This window comes from Vigna radiata, chromosome 7 (assembly GCF_000741045.1).
Source record: "Vigna radiata var. radiata cultivar VC1973A chromosome 7, Vradiata_ver6, whole genome shotgun sequence".
NCBI classification, from domain to species: Eukaryota; Viridiplantae; Streptophyta; class Magnoliopsida; order Fabales; family Fabaceae; genus Vigna; species Vigna radiata.
In genome coordinates, this window is record NC_028357.1 from 50,428,566 (window position 1) to 50,447,321 (window position 18,756).

Consider the following 18,756-nt stretch of genomic DNA (forward strand, 5'->3'; position numbering starts at 1 on the left):
CCATCCTACTTTTTTGCATAAGACTTGCACAAATATTGACTAGCCAAATATCTCGCTTCAAAAAAAAAACTCAAAAATATTTTTCATGGCTTGGGCCTAGTGAGCCCAAGTTAAGGAGCCCATAACCCGAGTCCAACAAAGGCCCTCGTTGGTTTTGATCCTGGGGAGAGGTTTTTGGTGGGTTTACGGTTCTGAGAGGACAAGGATGGAGTTCGAAAAGAGAAAAGCTGCGACACTGGCCTCACTGGTTTCGACGGAATCAGACAAATCTCCGAAGGGCTCTTTAGACGCACCCATCGTTCCTCTCTTGAACGCTCTGAACCAAAACCCTTCTTACTTCACCACAAGTTCTTGCTCTGGCCGAATCTCCATCCTCTCCCAACCCATCTCCGAAGCTCCAAACCCTAAAAAGAAAGCCAGAGGCGGCACGTGGCTCTTCGTTTCACACCACCCCGCCGATCCCGACTCGGTCCTCTCCCTCCTCTTCCCCTCCGAGCCAACTCCCTCCCACTTCGTCTCCGAACTCGTCTTCCGATTCGAGCCCCTCATAATTGCTCTCGAGTGCAGAGACCTCTCCGCCGCTCACTCCCTCGTTTCCCTCGCCATCTCCTGCGGCTTTAGAGAGAGTGGCATTACCAATGCCAAGAAGCGCGTCATCATCGCCATTCGCTGCTCCATTCGCATGGAGGTGCCGTTGGGGGATACGCGCACTGTCATGGTCACGCCCGAGTATGTTCGTTATCTTGTTCGGGTTGCAAATGACAAGATGGAAGCTAATAGGAAGAGAACTCAGAGATTTTTCCAAGTTTTGCAGTCCACTGATTCCTTGATTGCTGATAACGGGGACCGTTTGTTGCCGACGAATGAAGCTTGCAACCATCTTGAACCCGAAGATGAATCTCAGTTAGGAAACGGGAATGCGGAAACCTCTGAAGAAGGTATAGCATTTTTTTCATTTTAGTCAACGGTTTTCTTGAACTGTCAAATTTAGTCAACTTTTTCAGCTGTGAGGGATTGGTAGTAGAGCATCTACAATGTGAGTTGACTGTGAGATTCTTAATCTTAAGAAGCAGCTTTTTTGTAGTTTCTCCATTGGAGTGATTGGCATGTCAGTTCTTATATAAGAGTTGTTGTATATAAAACCAACTCATTCTCTCTCTCTCTCTCTCTCTCTCTCTCTCTCTCTTATGTAGTCAACATGGAAAAAGACTAAATTGGGAATTAAGATTTGTATAATTCACATTCTAAATGCGAATTTGTTGTTAGGCTTTTCGGTTTTTATATAATAATGACCCCCACTGATAAAATACTACTATAAGAATATCTGTTAATGGTCAAAACAACTGGTTTTGTCCTATGGAAAACTACTAGTCTTGCAATATTTCTAATATAAATTGACTCTCTTTTTTTCATGATAGGAGTGTCTAAGTGTGTTTAATTAAGTATAGGTATTGCTTTACTCTAAATCTTGCTTAAGTGTCGGATAGGTGTCCAAGCTATGTCAAAGAAGTTTTGAGCTTAAAAAACTATTTTAACTGTGGCAGTTGTGGAAAGTCTGACAGCACGTGTCCAATGGAGATGCTCTATGTTGCATCTGATGTTGACTTGATACTTTACAGGATTTGTGAATGTTCTACCATCATAATGCATGTATTTGAGTAATGAAATCAGTACTGATGAATATTGGTATGTATCTGATTGCAGGACAACTTTCCTTTTAATATCAATCAAAAGTCTGAATCTTTGAATGGTTGGCAGGGTCTGTGAGTTCTCCTGGTTCTGGTCTATCAATTAGCCATTTTGATATTGTTGGTGAACCAGCTGAGAAGCTTTTCCTTTGGGGCCACTCAGCTTGTGTATTGAATAAGGCTGGTGACAAGAAACTTATCATTTTTGGTGGCTTTGGAGGCTTGGGGAGACATGCCAGGAGAAATGGTTTGTTGCTGCTTGATCCATATTCTGGCAATCTTGAAATTGTTAGCACTGTTGATTGTGCTTCTCCCACTCCACGATTGGGCCATACAGCTTCTGTGGTTGGAAATTGCATGTTTGTGATTGGAGGTCGGACTGGTCCTGACAAAATTCTTAGTGATGTATGGATCCTAGATACAACAATGAATTCTTGGAAGTTACTGCTATTTAGTGACAATTTATTTCCACCCAGGTAATGCTTAACAGCATTCTTGTGTTACAACTTTCAGCCCATTTCCTGCTTAAAAGAAAGCCCACTGATAAAGCAACTTTTCAGTAATGAAAAACAATTGTACACTTGTTTTTAAGATGACTTTATGTGTTGGATGAGTTCTGGTGTCAGTATTTTAATTCATGTGCATAAATGCTTACAATTACTACTTATTAAATTTTATATTGTATCGTAACAATATCATAAGGCATGCTTGCTGTTGATTGATTTGCTTATATTATTTTGTGTTGATAACCAATACCCAGCACTGGTTAAGGAACTAGGGTGTATTAGAAATTATGCCAGAGAGCATGAAAACTATTGGGGGAATGCTTTGTTATGCATCCCAATAGAAAACTTTCCCCCTTTAATTCTTTAAACTTCAGACACTGGTTCGCATTTACCATATTATTTTTAAACACTGTATGTATAATACATAGTTATTTTCATCTTTGATAGGCATCGTCATGCTGCAGCTATCATGGGTTCCAACATTTATGTATTTGGGGGCCTTGATAATGATACTATCTTTTCTTCCTTTTATGTTTTTGACACAAAAACTTTACACTGGAAAGAAATACCAGTGTCTGGAGATTGGCCATGTGCGCGTCACTCACATGCTATGGTGGCTTCTGATTCTCAAATTTTCATGTTTGGTGGATACAATGGTGGGAAAGCACTTGGGGATCTGTATAGTTTTGATGTTCAGAAGGGCCAATGGACAAAGGAAAGGACAACTGGAAGGAATCCACATGCCAGATTCTCCCATTCAATTTTTGTCCATAAGAATTATCTTGGAGTTCTCGGTGGTTGCCCTGTTAGACAACACTGTGAAGAGTTGGCTTTACTTGATTTGAAGCTTCGTCTATGGAAGCATGTAACACTCAATTCTGTAGGTAAAGATTTGTTTGTGCGTAGTACAACCAATGTTGTTGGTGACGATCTTGTCATTGTTGGTGGCGGTGCATCATGCTATGCATTTGGAACAAAGTTCAGTGAGCCCGCAAAAGTCAACTTGCTCCATATAATCCATTCACGTGATGGGCATATGCGTATAAAAAATCAAAGAAAATACGTGATTAACCAAGATGAAGGAACAAAGACGAATAACATTGAAAGTTCATGTCAACCCCAACTTGAACTTGGACCAAATGTATTTGAAGATGAAAGTTTATGTTCTAATGATAACCTACCCTGCTTGAACGATCAAAGTCAGATGATTGCATTGCATTATATTTTGCAACTCAAAAAGAAATATGCAAAATTGGGAAAGGATATATTGAAGAAATTTGGATGGTTAGACTTGGGGAGGAAGGCACGCAGTGAAGAGGGGGGAGTACATATCTGTTTTCCTGTTCATCAAGAATTTTTTGCCGTATTTCATGAAAGGAATAATCATTTGCTAGATACATCAGATGGACAAAATGAAGCTCCCTTTTTAAAACCACATAAACAAGATAAATACTTGTTAAATGAGTTATCCTATGCTGAAGCATTGACCATTCTCCATGTGTATGGTGCCATTATTCTTGAAGACAAGGTTGTTGAAGAAAGAAAAGCTGCCAAATCTCCTTTAAAAGTGATGACCGAAGCAGTAACGTCTTTGATTGAGCATAAAGGCCTACCAATATGGCTTCTAGAGGAACTTCCTACAAGGTTTATTTTTTTATTAAAATTGCTTTAATGGTTGGTGCCTACTTAGTGGTTGCATTTTCTTTTTCTGTTGAACCCAACTCAATCCTTCACATGCATGAGTCCTACCTTTTTTTCTCGAGTGGTAGAAAACTCTCATTTAATCATGTTTCAATAGAAAAACAAGCATACTATTGGTGCTTACTAACCTTTTGCAATCTTTGCTTATTTCCTATTTTCTTGAAATTTCCCCTTGTAGGTGATCCCTTTAATGTGTTCTTTGAACTAATTCTTTATTCTTCCAGATGGGATCGGCTTGGAGATATTATTATACTTCCAATTAATTCTTTTAAGGATTCCCTGTGGGACTCCATTTCAGGAGAGCTTTGGCTCATTGTTGCCAAATCACTCAAGGCTCACCGTCTTGCTCGCCAGGTAATTTGTGTTTGCTTGTCCTTCCTTTGGATTCATCATTCTGATTCTTATTTTTACTGATACATGGTTTATTTATCTTTCCTGTTGAATATACAGTACGTATTGAATGTATTTGAAAAATAAGTATGATGATGGAATTTTTCAAGTATATGAAATACTGAAGTTTCTAATAACAAATAATTTGTAAAGGTTAAAGGATACTATTCTCTGATAATAATATAATATAGAAATTCTTACTAGGATGGAATCTGATTTTAGCATCTTCTTTCAAGATAGAAGGAAACAATGTCTAGACAATGAAGGCTAAGGTAAAGCAGGACTGAATTGGAAGTTCTTATTCAGATGCAAACCATGAGTGTTTTGCAGTAGTTGGTCTTTTTGATGGAAAAACTATAAGAATTACGAGTAATACTTTATTCCTGAGTCACTTTGTTTTATATCTTTAGTTTATTAGTCACTGTTGTTTTCAATTCTTCCTGAAATATCTTTGCAATGAATTCATTTATTTATAGGGCCCAGTTGCTGCAACTGGTACAAGAGATAGCACATTGCAGATTCTTGTTGGAGATAGTGGCTGGGTCAATCATCGAGAAAATGGAGTACTCTATTCTTTTGATGCTACAAAATGCATGTTTTCATGGGGTAATCTTTCTGAGAAAATTCGGATGGCCAGTCTGGATTGTAGAGAGGAGGTTGTAGTCGACCTTTTTGCGGGCATTGGCTACTTTGTGCTTCCTTTCCTCGTCAGGTATTCTATCTGTTTGCTGCATAGCTGTGTATTGAACTTAATCTCTAATTATATTTTGACATTTTAAAGTTTTGTAGTGCTGTATGGAAGATATGGTTCCACACTGTCAACAAAATTTCATATTTATTTTTTGCAAACACCATAAAATACATTCTGGGTCTAAATATGAACGATTGGTGGCTGGGATGGGACATGCCTCTTGAACTTCTATTATACAGAGTTTGAGGTTTGGAGATATTTTCTTGCTGACATCCCATATTAACTAGAAATATGATCAATATTGTCTTTAGACTTAAGCAGTCTTCAACATACAAATCTGTTTTGTGAAATTAGGTTAAATCGATATTGTAAGATGGTATCAAAGTATTTGTATATGTGCTCAAAATGTCTATTCCTAGGAGTGAGGGGGTGTTTTGACATCTCATATCAACTAGAGATATGACTGATGGAGTCCTTGTAAAGCTTGAACAGTTTTTACTATTCACCTCACAAACGAATTTTGTGAAATAGAGTTGGGCCTAAGTCCTAAGCTCAAATACCAAGACTTCTAATGTTCTATTTTCCAGCATTGCTTGCTTCTGAGGTTTTTTAATATATATATATATATGTGTGTGTGTGTGTGTGTGTGTGTGTGTGTGTGTGTGTTTAATAATGTTAGCCATATATTTATTCATATTGTTTTTGCATGTCCTCAAGCAGGGCCAAGGCAAAATTTGTATATGCTTGTGAGTGGAATCCACATGCAGTAGAAGCACTCCGACATAATCTCGAAGCAAATTCTGTGGCTGATCGTTGTATCATACTTGAAGGAGATAATCGAGTTACTGCTCCCAGGGTATAGTATTTGTATTTAACTTTTCATATGTATTCACCCTGCAAAGAGAATCAATTTTTCATGTCACAAATCAGACCCCCTCACCCTGTGTCAGCAATGCTTTGATTGCCCTTAGGTTCTCTCCCTAATTCTGAGGTAGTTAATATATATCGAATATAGAGATAGAAAGAAAAGAAGTATATTATTGTATTTCTTGATGTAGAGTATTACAGAAATGTGCCGAGCTTCTCTGTACAAAGTATTTATAGATGAGAAGCTACAGCTGGCAAGGTGACAGTTGTAACAGTTATATAACTGTCCTGATGACAGTTATAACTGTAAAATAAAAAACAGCTGTCAGCCAATACAAGAAGACAGTTTTAACTTGTAACAGATTACAACGGCTATTAGTCAAAACAGAAATAGATTATTGTTATTCTCTTGCAATCCGTCTATTTGATTAACCATTTTTTGTTGACTCTTCATAAAAAGGACTCTGTGTTATTAGCGAACTGTGTAGTTTACTCGCAATAAAACTTGATTTTATACTGTAGTACATACCAGTAAAAGTTATGCTGCATTCTTTTCTCTTTGCTAATTAAGATAATTTATTATTACCCTTTGTATTATCCCCAAACAAATGAGAAAATAAATGAGAATTTCTGTAATATTATTAGAGACACACCTCCCTGCAAGTATTCATAAAGAAGTAAAGATAAGGAGGAATTATGTTAAGGGGAAGAAAATTGTCCAGAGGAATTATGTAAAGATTGTAATACTCTTCTTCCCCTTTTTTGGATAAAAGGAAGATGAAGAGAAATTGAGAATTTTATATCCTCCTGTTTGGTTATAAGATAAATATGAAGGAAACATGATCAATGAACTATTTGCTCCGTTCACCATTTTCAAAGCCAATCATTGTGAACACTATGAAATGGGATGTCTAAGGAAAAATGGATTCGTTGATTCTTGACACTAATGTTTGTGGGAGGAAATATTTTAACGGAGTTGGTTGATTATTTTATTTTTTTTTCGATTTACAGAGTATGGCTGATAGAGTTTGTCTTGGTCTCATTCCATCTAGTGAACCTAGCTGGGTAACAGCTGTGAGGGCTTTAAGGTAATTGGAAATACTATTATGTATCATTGCTTTCAACATATTTGAGGTATTTGTCTTGCTTTCTGGTTTCTGATTAATTTTCAAATTGACTTATTTGCCTTGTCTACTAATTCTACCAATTTTAATCATAATGATCCCGAAAGCCGTGGTTCACATCTCATGTATTTTAATTGCCTAAAACGGCACTTCATCTGGAACTGTAGCAACTAACCAAATTTATGTTTCTTAATTCAGTTGATTACTCTGAAATCTTACTATATTGGAATCAATTTATGATCCTAGAAAATGAAGAAAATTGTGAATATAATATGACTAACTTAATTCTGGTATGGTTTGGCTTATTGGCCTCTACGTTCATTGTTTATTTCATTCTCTCATTGAATTAACGTTGCAGAAGAGAGGGTGGAGTTTTACATGTCCATGGGAATACAAAAGACTCAGAGGAGAGTCAGTGGATTGATCATGTAGCAAAATCAATAAATGACATTGCTAGATCGGAAGGTAGCATCATTTTATATATACTTTTAAAATTATTCAACAATTTCTATTGTCCCACTGCAAATCTGATTTTTGGAATTACGACTGGTCAACCCACAGGTTGCTGCTGGGAGATTTCTATAGAACATGTTGAGAGGGTAAAATGGTATGCTCCACATATTCGTCACGTTGTGGTGGATGTAAGATGCAGACAAATCCAAAGATAGTGAATGAGCTGGAATTTAAGGTTAAAATGCTCTCTGAATGCAGTCAGTGTAATGCCGAGTCTGGATTGCTGAAGTTCAGAAACTATTCGTTCGGACTGGCAAATATTTTACGTGGAAGAGGTTGAGGAGTGGATTATAGTTATTGAATTTAGTAGTGACAACCTCTGCATACTTTTTATACATCATGTTTTGGAGATAATTTTATGCTTTCAAAAGTGGAGATGAACGATGCATATTATATTTATAACATGAAGCTAACTCAATTATTTGCATTAATTAGTTTGGGCTACAATGAAAGCCCATACTGATAGTTGCTTTTATTTTGTATTCTATACAGCTATTTCATATAATATCATTGTTATTGTTGTACTGTATTAAATGAAGGCATATTTTTAATTTTAACTCAAAATGTTGTAATAATCAGAATTCTCCTTGATGGGTGGGAAGTGGAAATCCCGAAACTTAGTTTAAGGCCGAACGTTAATCATTTTCTGGTTAGGATCATTTTCTTTGACAAGCATTTGATGCTATTCTGGTTTTTAAGAACTAAAATTCCACATTTATAATGAACCCGAAGCTTACTTAATCTCTTATTGCTTGTCTTTTAAATCAGCAAACGAGGCATAACTTTATTCCTTCCCCAACCCTGCTAAGGTAGTGTTTAATACAGAGAATGATATAATGCTCTCTCGATAATGATATGGCAACAAAATCTTGTCGTTTGTTCTGATAGTGGAAATATTTCTTTGCTACAAGAGATACCTGAGAATGTCAATTTCTGACTTTCTGAGTGAAAAAAGACATTGATACCTTGAAGACGTTAATGATAGTTGGGGTAAAACATGGATGAAGGCGTTGCCAAATTGTATGGCATGGATAAATAAAAATAATTTTTTTTTTCTAAACTGTAATTTAATTTTTCACTTTACTCTTAAAATAAATGTTTGCGACGCTAAGGAAGCAAAGGGTTGATGCATGGAGTGAAGTACATTTATACTTAGATTAGATTTAGATGTTTGAATGAGGATATGATAAAAAAAGAAAAGACAGGTCCATCCATTATTACTGACTGTCGGTGGTAGAGGCTCTGATGGTCCCACTCAGCCATCGCCCATCTAATAATCCAATGAAATTCTCTCTTAGCAGTTGAAAATAGAAAGAAATAAAGAATAAAATTGTGTGAATTAAGAGAAATAAATAATAAAATTTGTAATAATTTTCATGGAATATTATATATTACATAAATAATGGTCGTCTTAAAATCTTTATTTATTTATAATATTTTTGAATAAACTTTTACTAAGACGGACATAAGTGTCAACGTCGTCCTAATTAATAGTTGGGTGATTGGATATAATTGGGATTACAAAATAAGTGTCCTTGGTGGTAGACATTATCTCGAAACGAGTAACGCATCTAACTAATATCCAATTAATTAATGTTGAGAAAATAAATTAGCTTGACTGCTTTCAATAAGGGTCTCCCAAAATGGATTATTAGTTGGTAAAATAATCCTTACACTATTATGGAAGAGAGAAGAAATTGAATCTTGAGAATGAGAGGGAAAGGTCAAAGATGCCCCTTGTATCTCTGCTCCACACGTGGCATGAGTTTGTTCCAAACATTTTTTATATAATGTTAAATTCACAAATAATAATAATAGGTTTTTTATTATTAATCTCTCAGTAAAAAAAAAAAAAACACGACAACAATTGAATGATGCATGAAAGCAACGGCGTGTCACAAAGTCCAACGAGTGGATTACGTAGCATAGGCACATGCTCCGTAATTAATGAATTAATTAATTTAGTAATGAAAAATGAAAAAAGAAATAGTAATGTGAAATATGAATTTTGATTATATGTGTTTATTTAAGCAGAGGGCCAGAGAAGAGTGTAAGCAGGAGAGTGAGTGAGTGAGTGAGTGAGTTAGTGAGAATGGCTCCCAAGTCTCTGATCCTTTTGGCTGTGTTATCCTTTTCAGCAGTGTCACTGAGTCCTTCTCTTGCTGAAGATAATGGCCTTGTGATGAACTTCTACAAGGAAACTTGTCCTCAGGCTGAAGACATCATCAAAGAACAAGTCAAGCTTCTCTACAAGCGCCACAAGAACACTGCTTTCTCTTGGCTCCGAAACATCTTCCATGACTGTGCTGTTCAGGTCATTCATTAATCTTGCCTTTTCTTTTTTCTTTTTTCTTTGCGAGTTTCATCTTCTTAAGCTTTTTACGCCTTTTTCTTTTTTGTTAGAGCTGTGATGCTTCACTGTTGCTGGACTCCACAAGAAGGACCTTGTCTGAGAAGGAGACAGACAGAAGCTTCGGTTTGAGGAATTTCAGGTACATTGAGACCATCAAAGAAGCTGTGGAAAGGGAGTGCCCGGGAGTTGTTTCCTGTGCTGATATACTCGTTCTCTCTGCCAGAGATGGCATTGTTTCGGTAATCAACACCTTCTCCTTTCTTTTTCTTTTCTTCCATTTCTCATCTTTTGAGAGATAAATATGCTATCCCAAATCTGTCAACTCATTCTACCATATCACTCTATTTTTACTGTGAAGGAAGTAGAATTTGGCAATTGCTTTCGATGTTCTGCAAGAAATTATTCTTCTAGTTAATTTTTTTTATTGTGTTGCAGCTAGGAGGCCCCCATATCCCTCTTAAAACTGGAAGAAGGGATGGTAGAAGGAGCAGAGCTGATGTGGTTGAACAGTTCCTCCCAGACCACAATGAGTCCATTTCTTCAGTTCTTGACAAGTTTGGTGCCATGGGAATTGACACTCCCGGGGTGGTTGCTTTGCTTGGTATACACTACTCTACATCCTTCCATAATCCATCATCTAATGTACATACACAATAAATTATTATGCAAATCATTCATAAGAAATATTTAGCAAAATTTGGACTTTTTGACCTTAGTGGTCCCTGTATATGTAATAATTTCCCTTCATAATGCATATATAAATGTAAGTGGGCTCTGTATGATGAATCAGAGATAAAGATGTACGAAAGACATGAAATTCTAAAGAAATTACATGCTTGCTGATTTAAGTTATAATGATTGAGATATTTTGTTGAACAGGAGCACACAGTGTTGGTAGAACACACTGTGTGAAGTTGGTGCACCGTTTGTACCCGGAGATTGATTCTGCACTGAACCCTGAGCATGTCCCTCACATGCTGAAGAAGTGCCCTGATGCCATTCCAGATCCCAAGGCCGTGCAGTATGTGAGAAACGACCGTGGCACCCCCATGATTCTAGACAACAACTACTACAGAAACATATTGGACAACAAGGGGTTGCTGATAGTGGATCACCAACTAGCCAATGACAAGAGGACCAAGCCTTATGTGAAGAAAATGGCCAAGAGCCAAGACTATTTCTTCAAGGAGTTTTCTAGAGCCATCACCTTGCTCTCTGAAAACAATCCTCTCACTGGCACTAAGGGAGAGATCAGAAAGCAGTGCAATGTTGCCAACAAGCACCGTGAGGAGCCTTGAAAGTTCTTCCGGAAGAAATCTGTAAAATATTATTATGCTGTGTTTTATTTTAAATGAGTAGGTTGCCTTGTCGGCAGGTTCATGGGGATGTCACTGTTGTTATTTTTATTTCAATAAGGATGTTATATTTAGTAGTCTAGTAGAAGTTGGGTAGAAGGATATGTTCACTGTGTTAATTATGATATCAATGTATGCACGTGATTGCTGTCATCGATGGCAGTGACAACCATGTTTATGGTATCCGCACTCAGAAGTTTGTTCTTTCTTTCAACATAATCATGGTTTTTACATTGCTATCTATCCTATTCAAATAGGCCCCATGATAGAGACTAGATGAAGCAAAATTTAGGAATCTATCAAGTAACAAATGCATAGTCTTTTATTTTGAATGTAGCTTGGCAAACACATTAAGCCAAGCATATGTATATGCATACTAAAATAATTGCTCATAGATACTATCCTATGTATAACTGGTCCAAAAAGAAAGATGAAGTAAAACAAAAGTGGTGGTCCGTTGAAGTGGACCTAACCACTTCAATATTTGTAAGATAAGAAAGCATTCTTGAACACGCATAAATGTTCTCTTCGAAAATGACCATTGGCAATGACCTGCCAAGGGAGAAAATGCCAGAACAAAATCACGTTCTACTTATCATGTTTCTGTCACAAAAACTGATGAGAAATCAATATAGAAGAGTATGATATTTGATTACTATGTTGTTGGGAATAATAATCTAAATATGACTCCAAATTCTAGTAAAATTATAAAGTCAAACACCATAAAAAAAAATCTATAAATTTAGATATATTATATGAAAAAGTCCATCATAGTTAGATAAGATCTATGGTCATAAAGAGTTTAAAGTTATGGATTTTGATGAACCACTTGTTAAAGTAGCCACCCTAGCATTGCCATTATATAAAAAGTAAAATATTTTACTTTTGGGAAAGGTAAAAAGATAAAGTCTTTTAGAAAATTATTGTTATTAATGTCTAGGATTCAGAGGCTTGTAAGAAAATTACTGTTCACAGTAATAGTTTTAAATATGATCAGAAACATAAATCTGAAGAAACAAGTAAGTAATAATTTTCTTATATTAATCTCATGTAGAAATTTGAGTAAGCAGTCAGTATGTAGATCTGGTACAAAAATAATAAATGGTTGGTAGGAAGTACAGAAGAACTCCTCTAACTACATAAATTGGGTCCAACTTTGGATAGAGAAATTGTAAAAAATCATCATTCCATAATTTATTAAAAACTGTATTCAAAAAGAAAATTGTCTTTGTTCAGATGGTTTATTTCTGTGTTTCAGAACAAATAACTGCAATTGTGTGCAATCAGCAATGAGAAATGACAGAATAGAAATTTGAAATATCAGAAAAAGTGTACAGGTCTTTGTTAGTAAGTCTTAGCAAATTGACTGGTGAGATTTGTCTGTTAAATATTAGTATTGTTTCACACTAAGACCAAAATTGAAATTGATTGAGGCAGACAGAACAACAAGATTGAAGAAAATAGGTCTTCCCAGAAATGGATAAGGTTACAAGAGTATGTGGACCAGGATAGGAATTACAAGTAAAATAGTACATTTGATCATAAGTTATCAGTAACCAAAATATGTCCATTTATGTTTTTCAGAAACTTCTTTTCCTCAAAAGACTTTTTTCTTTTCATTTTTTTTCAAACATCTTTCAACTTTCAAAATTACATCTCTGATTTTTTATTAAATTTCACTGTAATTTTACATAAAACACTATTTCAAGTTATATTTAGTCAAATATTTAAATATGTTTCTTTAATTATTTTTTTGAAGAATTTCTTTCAAACAAAAATAAATATTCTTAATTTGAATTTTTTAATTTTCGGTTTATCTTTTTGTTGAGTAATTAAGTTTTTTATTCTTAAATTATATTTTTTTTATTCTTAAATCAGGCACATTTTATTAAGTGTAGTTTTTTTTTGCTGTTAAAACTAAACAAATTTTACCCTTTAACTGATTTTATCCTGCCTATATTTTTAGCTATCCTATCATATCTACCTAAAACTTTCCTATATATTTTTTTGGTTTTCTATTCAATTATTTTTCAAATTAATTCAAGTAAATATAAACACAATAAAATACTGTGTTCATTTAACTACAATGAAAGCTTAGTTGCAATAGTACAAAAGAAACTTAAAAATTGTTAAGAACATGGAGAACTATATGGAAAAAGAAATGAGATAAATAAGTACACAATATTAGTATGACATACCTCTAAAAACATGTTTATGGTTTCATTATGTAAAGCAAGCTTAGCCCATCAATGGTCTTGCATATTCTAGAGAAAAGGACTGCAATTATTGTTCCTAATTTCTTGGTGTTTAAGATTACTGCACGGTTTAATAAATATTCACACTAATCTAAAACAAACATGTAGTATTAAGCTTGCTTATAGAAAGATGTAATTAAAGAATTGCTTGATTGTACAGCAATCAGAAAAAAGTAAAATATAGAAGAGGGTAAGAACATATTAAGGCTGGTAATGTTTTGTTGCAAACTGCACAGAAAAGCTATGCTATGCATCATGTCTCTCCAAGCATCTACAAAATTATTACATTCCAATTACATCATCTATGGTGTGTCATAGTGACAATGTGTCCATCATTTGTGGAATGCAGGACTCAGCCTGAAGTGCTGCTATCAGTGTCACTGTTAGTTTCATGAGAGACTAAATCATTCTTTCCACTATCTTCTAGCGACTTTGGATGATTGAAATATGGCTGTGTGTGGATAGACAGATAGTTTGCAGCAGCAGGAAAAGAATGATAACCATATGTGGAAGTATAGGGTCCAGGAAGAAATACATTTGGTGGAGGCCAATACATCACTGGCACAAATGAACTTGCTGGCTGTGGTGGCAGCATACCATGATTACCAGAGACATTGGTAATGGAATTGGCAAGAACTGGATTTAGGATGTGAGAAATGTCTTGGGAAGAAACCTGAGATGGCATTGAATGAAATGCTGCCATTGCATATGTGTAAGCTGAGGAATAGCCTGTTAAACCAAATTCAGTAGCTGCTGAACTTGTTGGTGCTTCTTGTTGAGATTGGGTCTTTTGTTTGATGATGGCATTAGGGTGTTTTTTTCCTTTGGATTTTGCAGGAAGTGTCTTCTTGGTTAATTTGTGGGGTTCAGGAGTACCCTGCTAGAACAACACAGTGTAAAAAGCTTGAAAGAACTATCAAATATGTGACACAAAGAACAAAAAGCTATTTTGAGGCCACCAAAACCAATACAAGTGTGATAAAATTGCCGCTATATTATGAGAACTTGTACACTTGTGTTCCATGTATAGAAATAAAATTTGATAGTTGAGTTTACTCCCTCAATTTGGTTTTAGAAATTGTTCATTGAGATTTTGAAAGAAAAACAACAGGAAGGTGCTCATACAAAGAACAGTGCATTACATGAGATTCATATTCTTACATTGTCACATGCGATTGAATGAGGAAGAAACAACTCCTCTCCTTCAGCATCCTCATCAGTCCTGCAAAGGAAAAGTTGGTGGTAAGTACTTTTTTCTGAGAATATTCTGATTTACATTAAATGTTTTCCTATTTAAATTACATCCTCTGATTTAGAGCAATGCTCCTAAAAGATTGTGCTGTTCTTTAACAAGAAATACATGTATCTTGCTGTTTCATTTATGGTTAGATTGCTTGTTGCATATAACTAGATAGACCTGTAATATTTCTGAAGCAAGTCTAAGTTCCGGTATTTGGTTTCCTTTTGAACTAGATAATCAGGAAATCCTGCCATAAACAGGAGTGTGATGCCCAAAGCCTTGAAGAAAAAGCTTCCACTGCGACAATGAACCAACACTGCCATTCGGCACATGAGTGGACCGAAAGACTTCAGTTTGTTTCTTCCCATCCTCTGTCTCACATATCTGTATTATTCAATCAAAAAATGAAGCAAAATATTCATTAGAGCCAATAAAGGAAAGTACTATGAAAAAAGGAAGTAGCAGTAGACCATTATTATTCCAAAACTTACTCATTTTGAGGAAGATTTCTTGTCCTTCCACCATATTTAATGCACAAGAATAACCATGATGGACAGCTAGCATCCGATGGACGCATGGCTCTCTCTTCTTCTAGTATCTCAACAGGACATAATACAGGGTTTTCTCTATTTGGATAAAATATTTTCCTCCGAACACCAGGATTCTCGTATAAAACATGCTCCTACATAGATTGAAAAATAGATCATTGCATGTATAAAATAGAAATATCTTTAACTTTTCTAGCCTAAATTAATGTTTGCCAAACCAGTGACTTGGTTCCCACTAGTATTTGGCTAATGCTTACATTCTTTTTCACGAGACTATAAATTTTAGGCAAAATGTTAGTTCCTGAAATTGGTACAAGAGACCAATTACATCTTTTAGAGTTTTAATATTCTCAACCTTTATATTCTTTGCACAAGTAGATAATTCAATACCCCACTCCAACTGTTGCAATCCCATTAAAATTGCTGCATGCAAAGAGCATGACACAAAAATGAAAACCAGAACTAAGTCACAATGTCACAAAAAGTGATATCTTACTTTAATTGATTTCATCAGAGAAATAGCATTCTAAGGATTTCTCTTACCCCAGGGCTTTCTGGAGACAGGTATGGTTCTCCTTTGTTCAGAATGCTAAAATGATTGAAGTCCAGTTCGTACATATCCTCACATCCATGCCTTATGGCAAGTGATGCAAAAACTATGATTTTCCTTATAGTGTGGGACTGAGCATTTTTTTCTAGAAGGGCTTCAGACTCAATCATCCTTTTCACCTCTTTTGGGCAGAAAGCTAACTTCAGAGGCTTTCTATTTTGTGATATGCGTTCGGATCCTGAGGAAGGGACCTCAGCTTCTGTTCTAAATGCTGCACTCTCCTTAATTTCTTTCCCTTGAAGTGTTTTTACTTCTCTCTTCTCGGATAATGTAGCTGCTAATATGCAACTTGTCTTTTGATTTTCATGATCTTCTTGTCTCACATTACTGGCTGGATCACCAGAAAAATTTCCCATGCATGATGTATTATTTGATTCCTCGTCAACATCATCAGCTCGGTAACCTTTTTCTGCTCTAACGGCTTCATTTTTGTCATCAACTTCCTCATGTCTTTGGCTATTTTCCATATCATCGTCAAAATTTTCATCACATGCATCATCACTATCCGTTTCATTGAAATCTGCAACAGAGTTGCAGTCTTTAAATTTTTCCGCGTACAAATTTTGGACGTTGTCCATGCTCATCCAATTAACTAAGCTCTTTGCTCGATCAATCTGCTTAGGAACAATGCCTTCAGTATCAATCTTGTACTCTGAGGCCGTTTCACTTTTCACAGTATTCCTACTTTTTTCATCATCTACCATTTCTATCTTCTGCCTCTTGAAATTCTTCAAGCTTCTTGCAACTGCATGCTGATGATTTTCCTGATACCAAGGGAGACATTTTCACCTTTAATGATTAAACGGATGAAAACTTCAACAAACAAGGAACATGAATAATGTTTCTAATGTATCATTTAATACAACTATACTAGATTTCAGCATGCAATGTGCAGATACGTATAAGCATATATGCTAGATGATATAATATAACACTCCTTCGCAGACGGTTCATCAAATTAGGACATGCCTTTTCATACATAACACTAAGTTTAAACAAGCAAGTGCTTATTTAAGTGAACATACAATTGCAAACAAGAAAAACTAGTCATTAACCGTACTTGATATTCTTTGTTTCTTTCTCTTAACTGAGCTTCAAGCATTGATATTCTCTCCATGAGCTCTGCATTCTTCTTCCTTTCCCTCTCCAACTCGGCCGAAATCTCAGCAACAACAGTGACGCTATCTCCTCTCACTTCTTGTTCTATAGCACACAGTGATGAGGCATTGACTAAAGTAGCACAAGATTGGAGTTGTACCATTGGGAATTAAGTTAAATGATTACGTAAAGTGACAGATAAATACCCTATAAACCACTGATTAATAATAGTAAAAGAGAAAATTGTAGTTCCAAAGCAGAACTAACAGCAGCAGCAATGATACGTAAAACAATACTTGGGTTGCTTATGTAAAGAACTAAAATATGACCGGAACGCATAAGTTAAGGTCTTTTGCTAAAACATATATATTCCCAACAGTTCATTGTTGGCATGGAAAATGGATTCTGAAATGGACCATTGGGAAACACAAAGAAGAGAAGAGGTTTCACTCTGAGTGGAGGCCAAGAAGAGAAGTTAAACTCATTAGCCAATGCCAATAGACAGAGGCAAATGGCATGATAGTGATCTCAATGCAAGGAAAGAACGGAGTCCTTTTTGTTTTGAGTTTTGATAAATATCATTTCTCAGTTTCGTAAAAGAAAAGGAGCACAGCGAGAGGGGAGGCATGCATTAGCATCACCACGTGCGCTTCTCTCTCTATATCATTGTATTCCGAGCCACACTTTTGCTATTACCTTCAGATCGCAGAAAAGCGAAATCTTTAACAGGTTTGTCTCACGAATTCACCATCCCAGATGCTTAAATCATATTGTAGCCTCTTAGGCTCAAAGGGTGGGCAAATTACATGTATCTAAATTAAAAAATTTGCATTAGAAGAAAAGTTGTGTATCTCTCTAATCGTCTTCTTTTGTGAGGATTCATTTGATTTGACATTTTTCTTGGTCCAAAGTATAAGGTTCTATATTATTAAGCCATGTACTATATATGAGTACATATTTTTAGTTAGTTATTAACTTTGGGATAATAGTAGACCAAGTTTAATGAAAAAAAAAAAAAAAACATATGCAGCTGAGACGCATAGAAGGGAATGTGCACCTTTGGTGCTTGGTAAGGTTTAATTAATCTGCAGCATGCATAGCTTGGTGGCTTCATTTTTTTATGGACAATGCATTAATCTTCTCTGCTACTGGTCATGACAACTCACAGTCATGTTTTAATTACAGTTGCATTGCGTTGTCTTTTCTTTAAGGTGTGAGGCTGTTACCATGTTAACAGTTTGGAGCATCCGAGGCACCATTCACATATATTATTCTATTGTTTAATTCAACTCTCTCCACTGCGTTGCTGTTTCAAACTTACAATGTCAAATGTTACATTTCCACTTCCACCCTTTGGCCACAGAAAGATGCCAACCCTTTAAAAAGCCTCTCATCTTTGATGTTTTCATAACTTCTGAGAGGCCTTTTTTCTCTGAACTCATATTTCTCCGTTTGTTGTAAAATAATTACTGTATAATAATAATTTATCTTTCCCAGACACACAGATACAAAGGAAAGGGGTGCACACGTGCATATATATAATATTATAGTTGGTGGGGTGCATAATAGGCAGTATAAAAAACAATCTCACGTGGATGAGTAACTTAAATTGTTGTCTCTTAATACAATATTTGTCAGGGGAATATGAAGCTATAAAACCTTGGATACCATCTTATTAATATTAAACAAACTTGATTAGCGTCAGGAATTTCTCCTTTTGCAACAATTGGTACGCCCTTTGATTATTCTTTGGAGCTGTGGCCAGTTTACTTTTGAGGTTACCCCAAGAAATGAAATATGTGAAACTTCGGACCCAC

The 18,756-nt window shown here is 35.6% G+C and overlaps 3 protein-coding genes across 4 annotated transcripts; 2 read left to right on the plus strand and 1 right to left on the minus strand.

The window, feature by feature from the left end:
• Positions 1–182: 182 nt before the first annotated feature.
• Positions 183–7,945, plus strand: LOC106769298 (tRNA wybutosine-synthesizing protein 2/3/4). The gene is made up of 9 exons (XM_014654855.2): positions 183–938; positions 1,759–2,164; positions 2,642–3,838; positions 4,120–4,249; positions 4,762–4,997; positions 5,697–5,832; positions 6,855–6,931; positions 7,326–7,432; positions 7,529–7,945. The coding sequence occupies exons 1-9, from the start codon at positions 206–208 to the stop codon at positions 7,633–7,635; spliced, it is 3,129 nt and encodes a 1,042-aa protein (XP_014510341.1). The 5' UTR covers positions 183–205; the 3' UTR covers positions 7,636–7,945.
• Positions 7,946–9,523: 1,578 nt separating this feature from the next.
• LOC106769154 (peroxidase 42) lies at positions 9,524–11,427 on the plus strand. The gene is made up of 4 exons (XM_014654651.2): positions 9,524–9,794; positions 9,884–10,072; positions 10,269–10,434; positions 10,713–11,427. The coding sequence occupies exons 1-4, from the start codon at positions 9,573–9,575 to the stop codon at positions 11,129–11,131; spliced, it is 996 nt and encodes a 331-aa protein (XP_014510137.1). The 5' UTR covers positions 9,524–9,572; the 3' UTR covers positions 11,132–11,427.
• A 2,129-nt stretch (positions 11,428–13,556) lies between these two features.
• LOC106766570 lies at positions 13,557–18,371 on the minus strand. Of its 2 annotated transcripts, none has more exons than XM_014651291.2 (6): positions 16,902–18,371; positions 15,775–16,605; positions 15,175–15,365; positions 14,861–15,067; positions 14,605–14,665; positions 13,557–14,320 (listed from the first exon to the last, which is right to left on the minus strand). In XM_014651291.2, the coding sequence occupies exons 1-6, from the start codon at positions 17,100–17,102 to the stop codon at positions 13,796–13,798; spliced, it is 2,016 nt and encodes a 671-aa protein (XP_014506777.1). In that variant the 5' UTR covers positions 17,103–18,371; the 3' UTR covers positions 13,557–13,795. The 2 variants fall into 2 exon arrangements, with proteins under 2 accessions (XP_014506777.1, XP_022639883.1); XM_022784162.1 differs by having other exon boundaries at positions 13,557–14,323.
• Between the last annotated feature and the right edge of the window lie 385 nt (positions 18,372–18,756).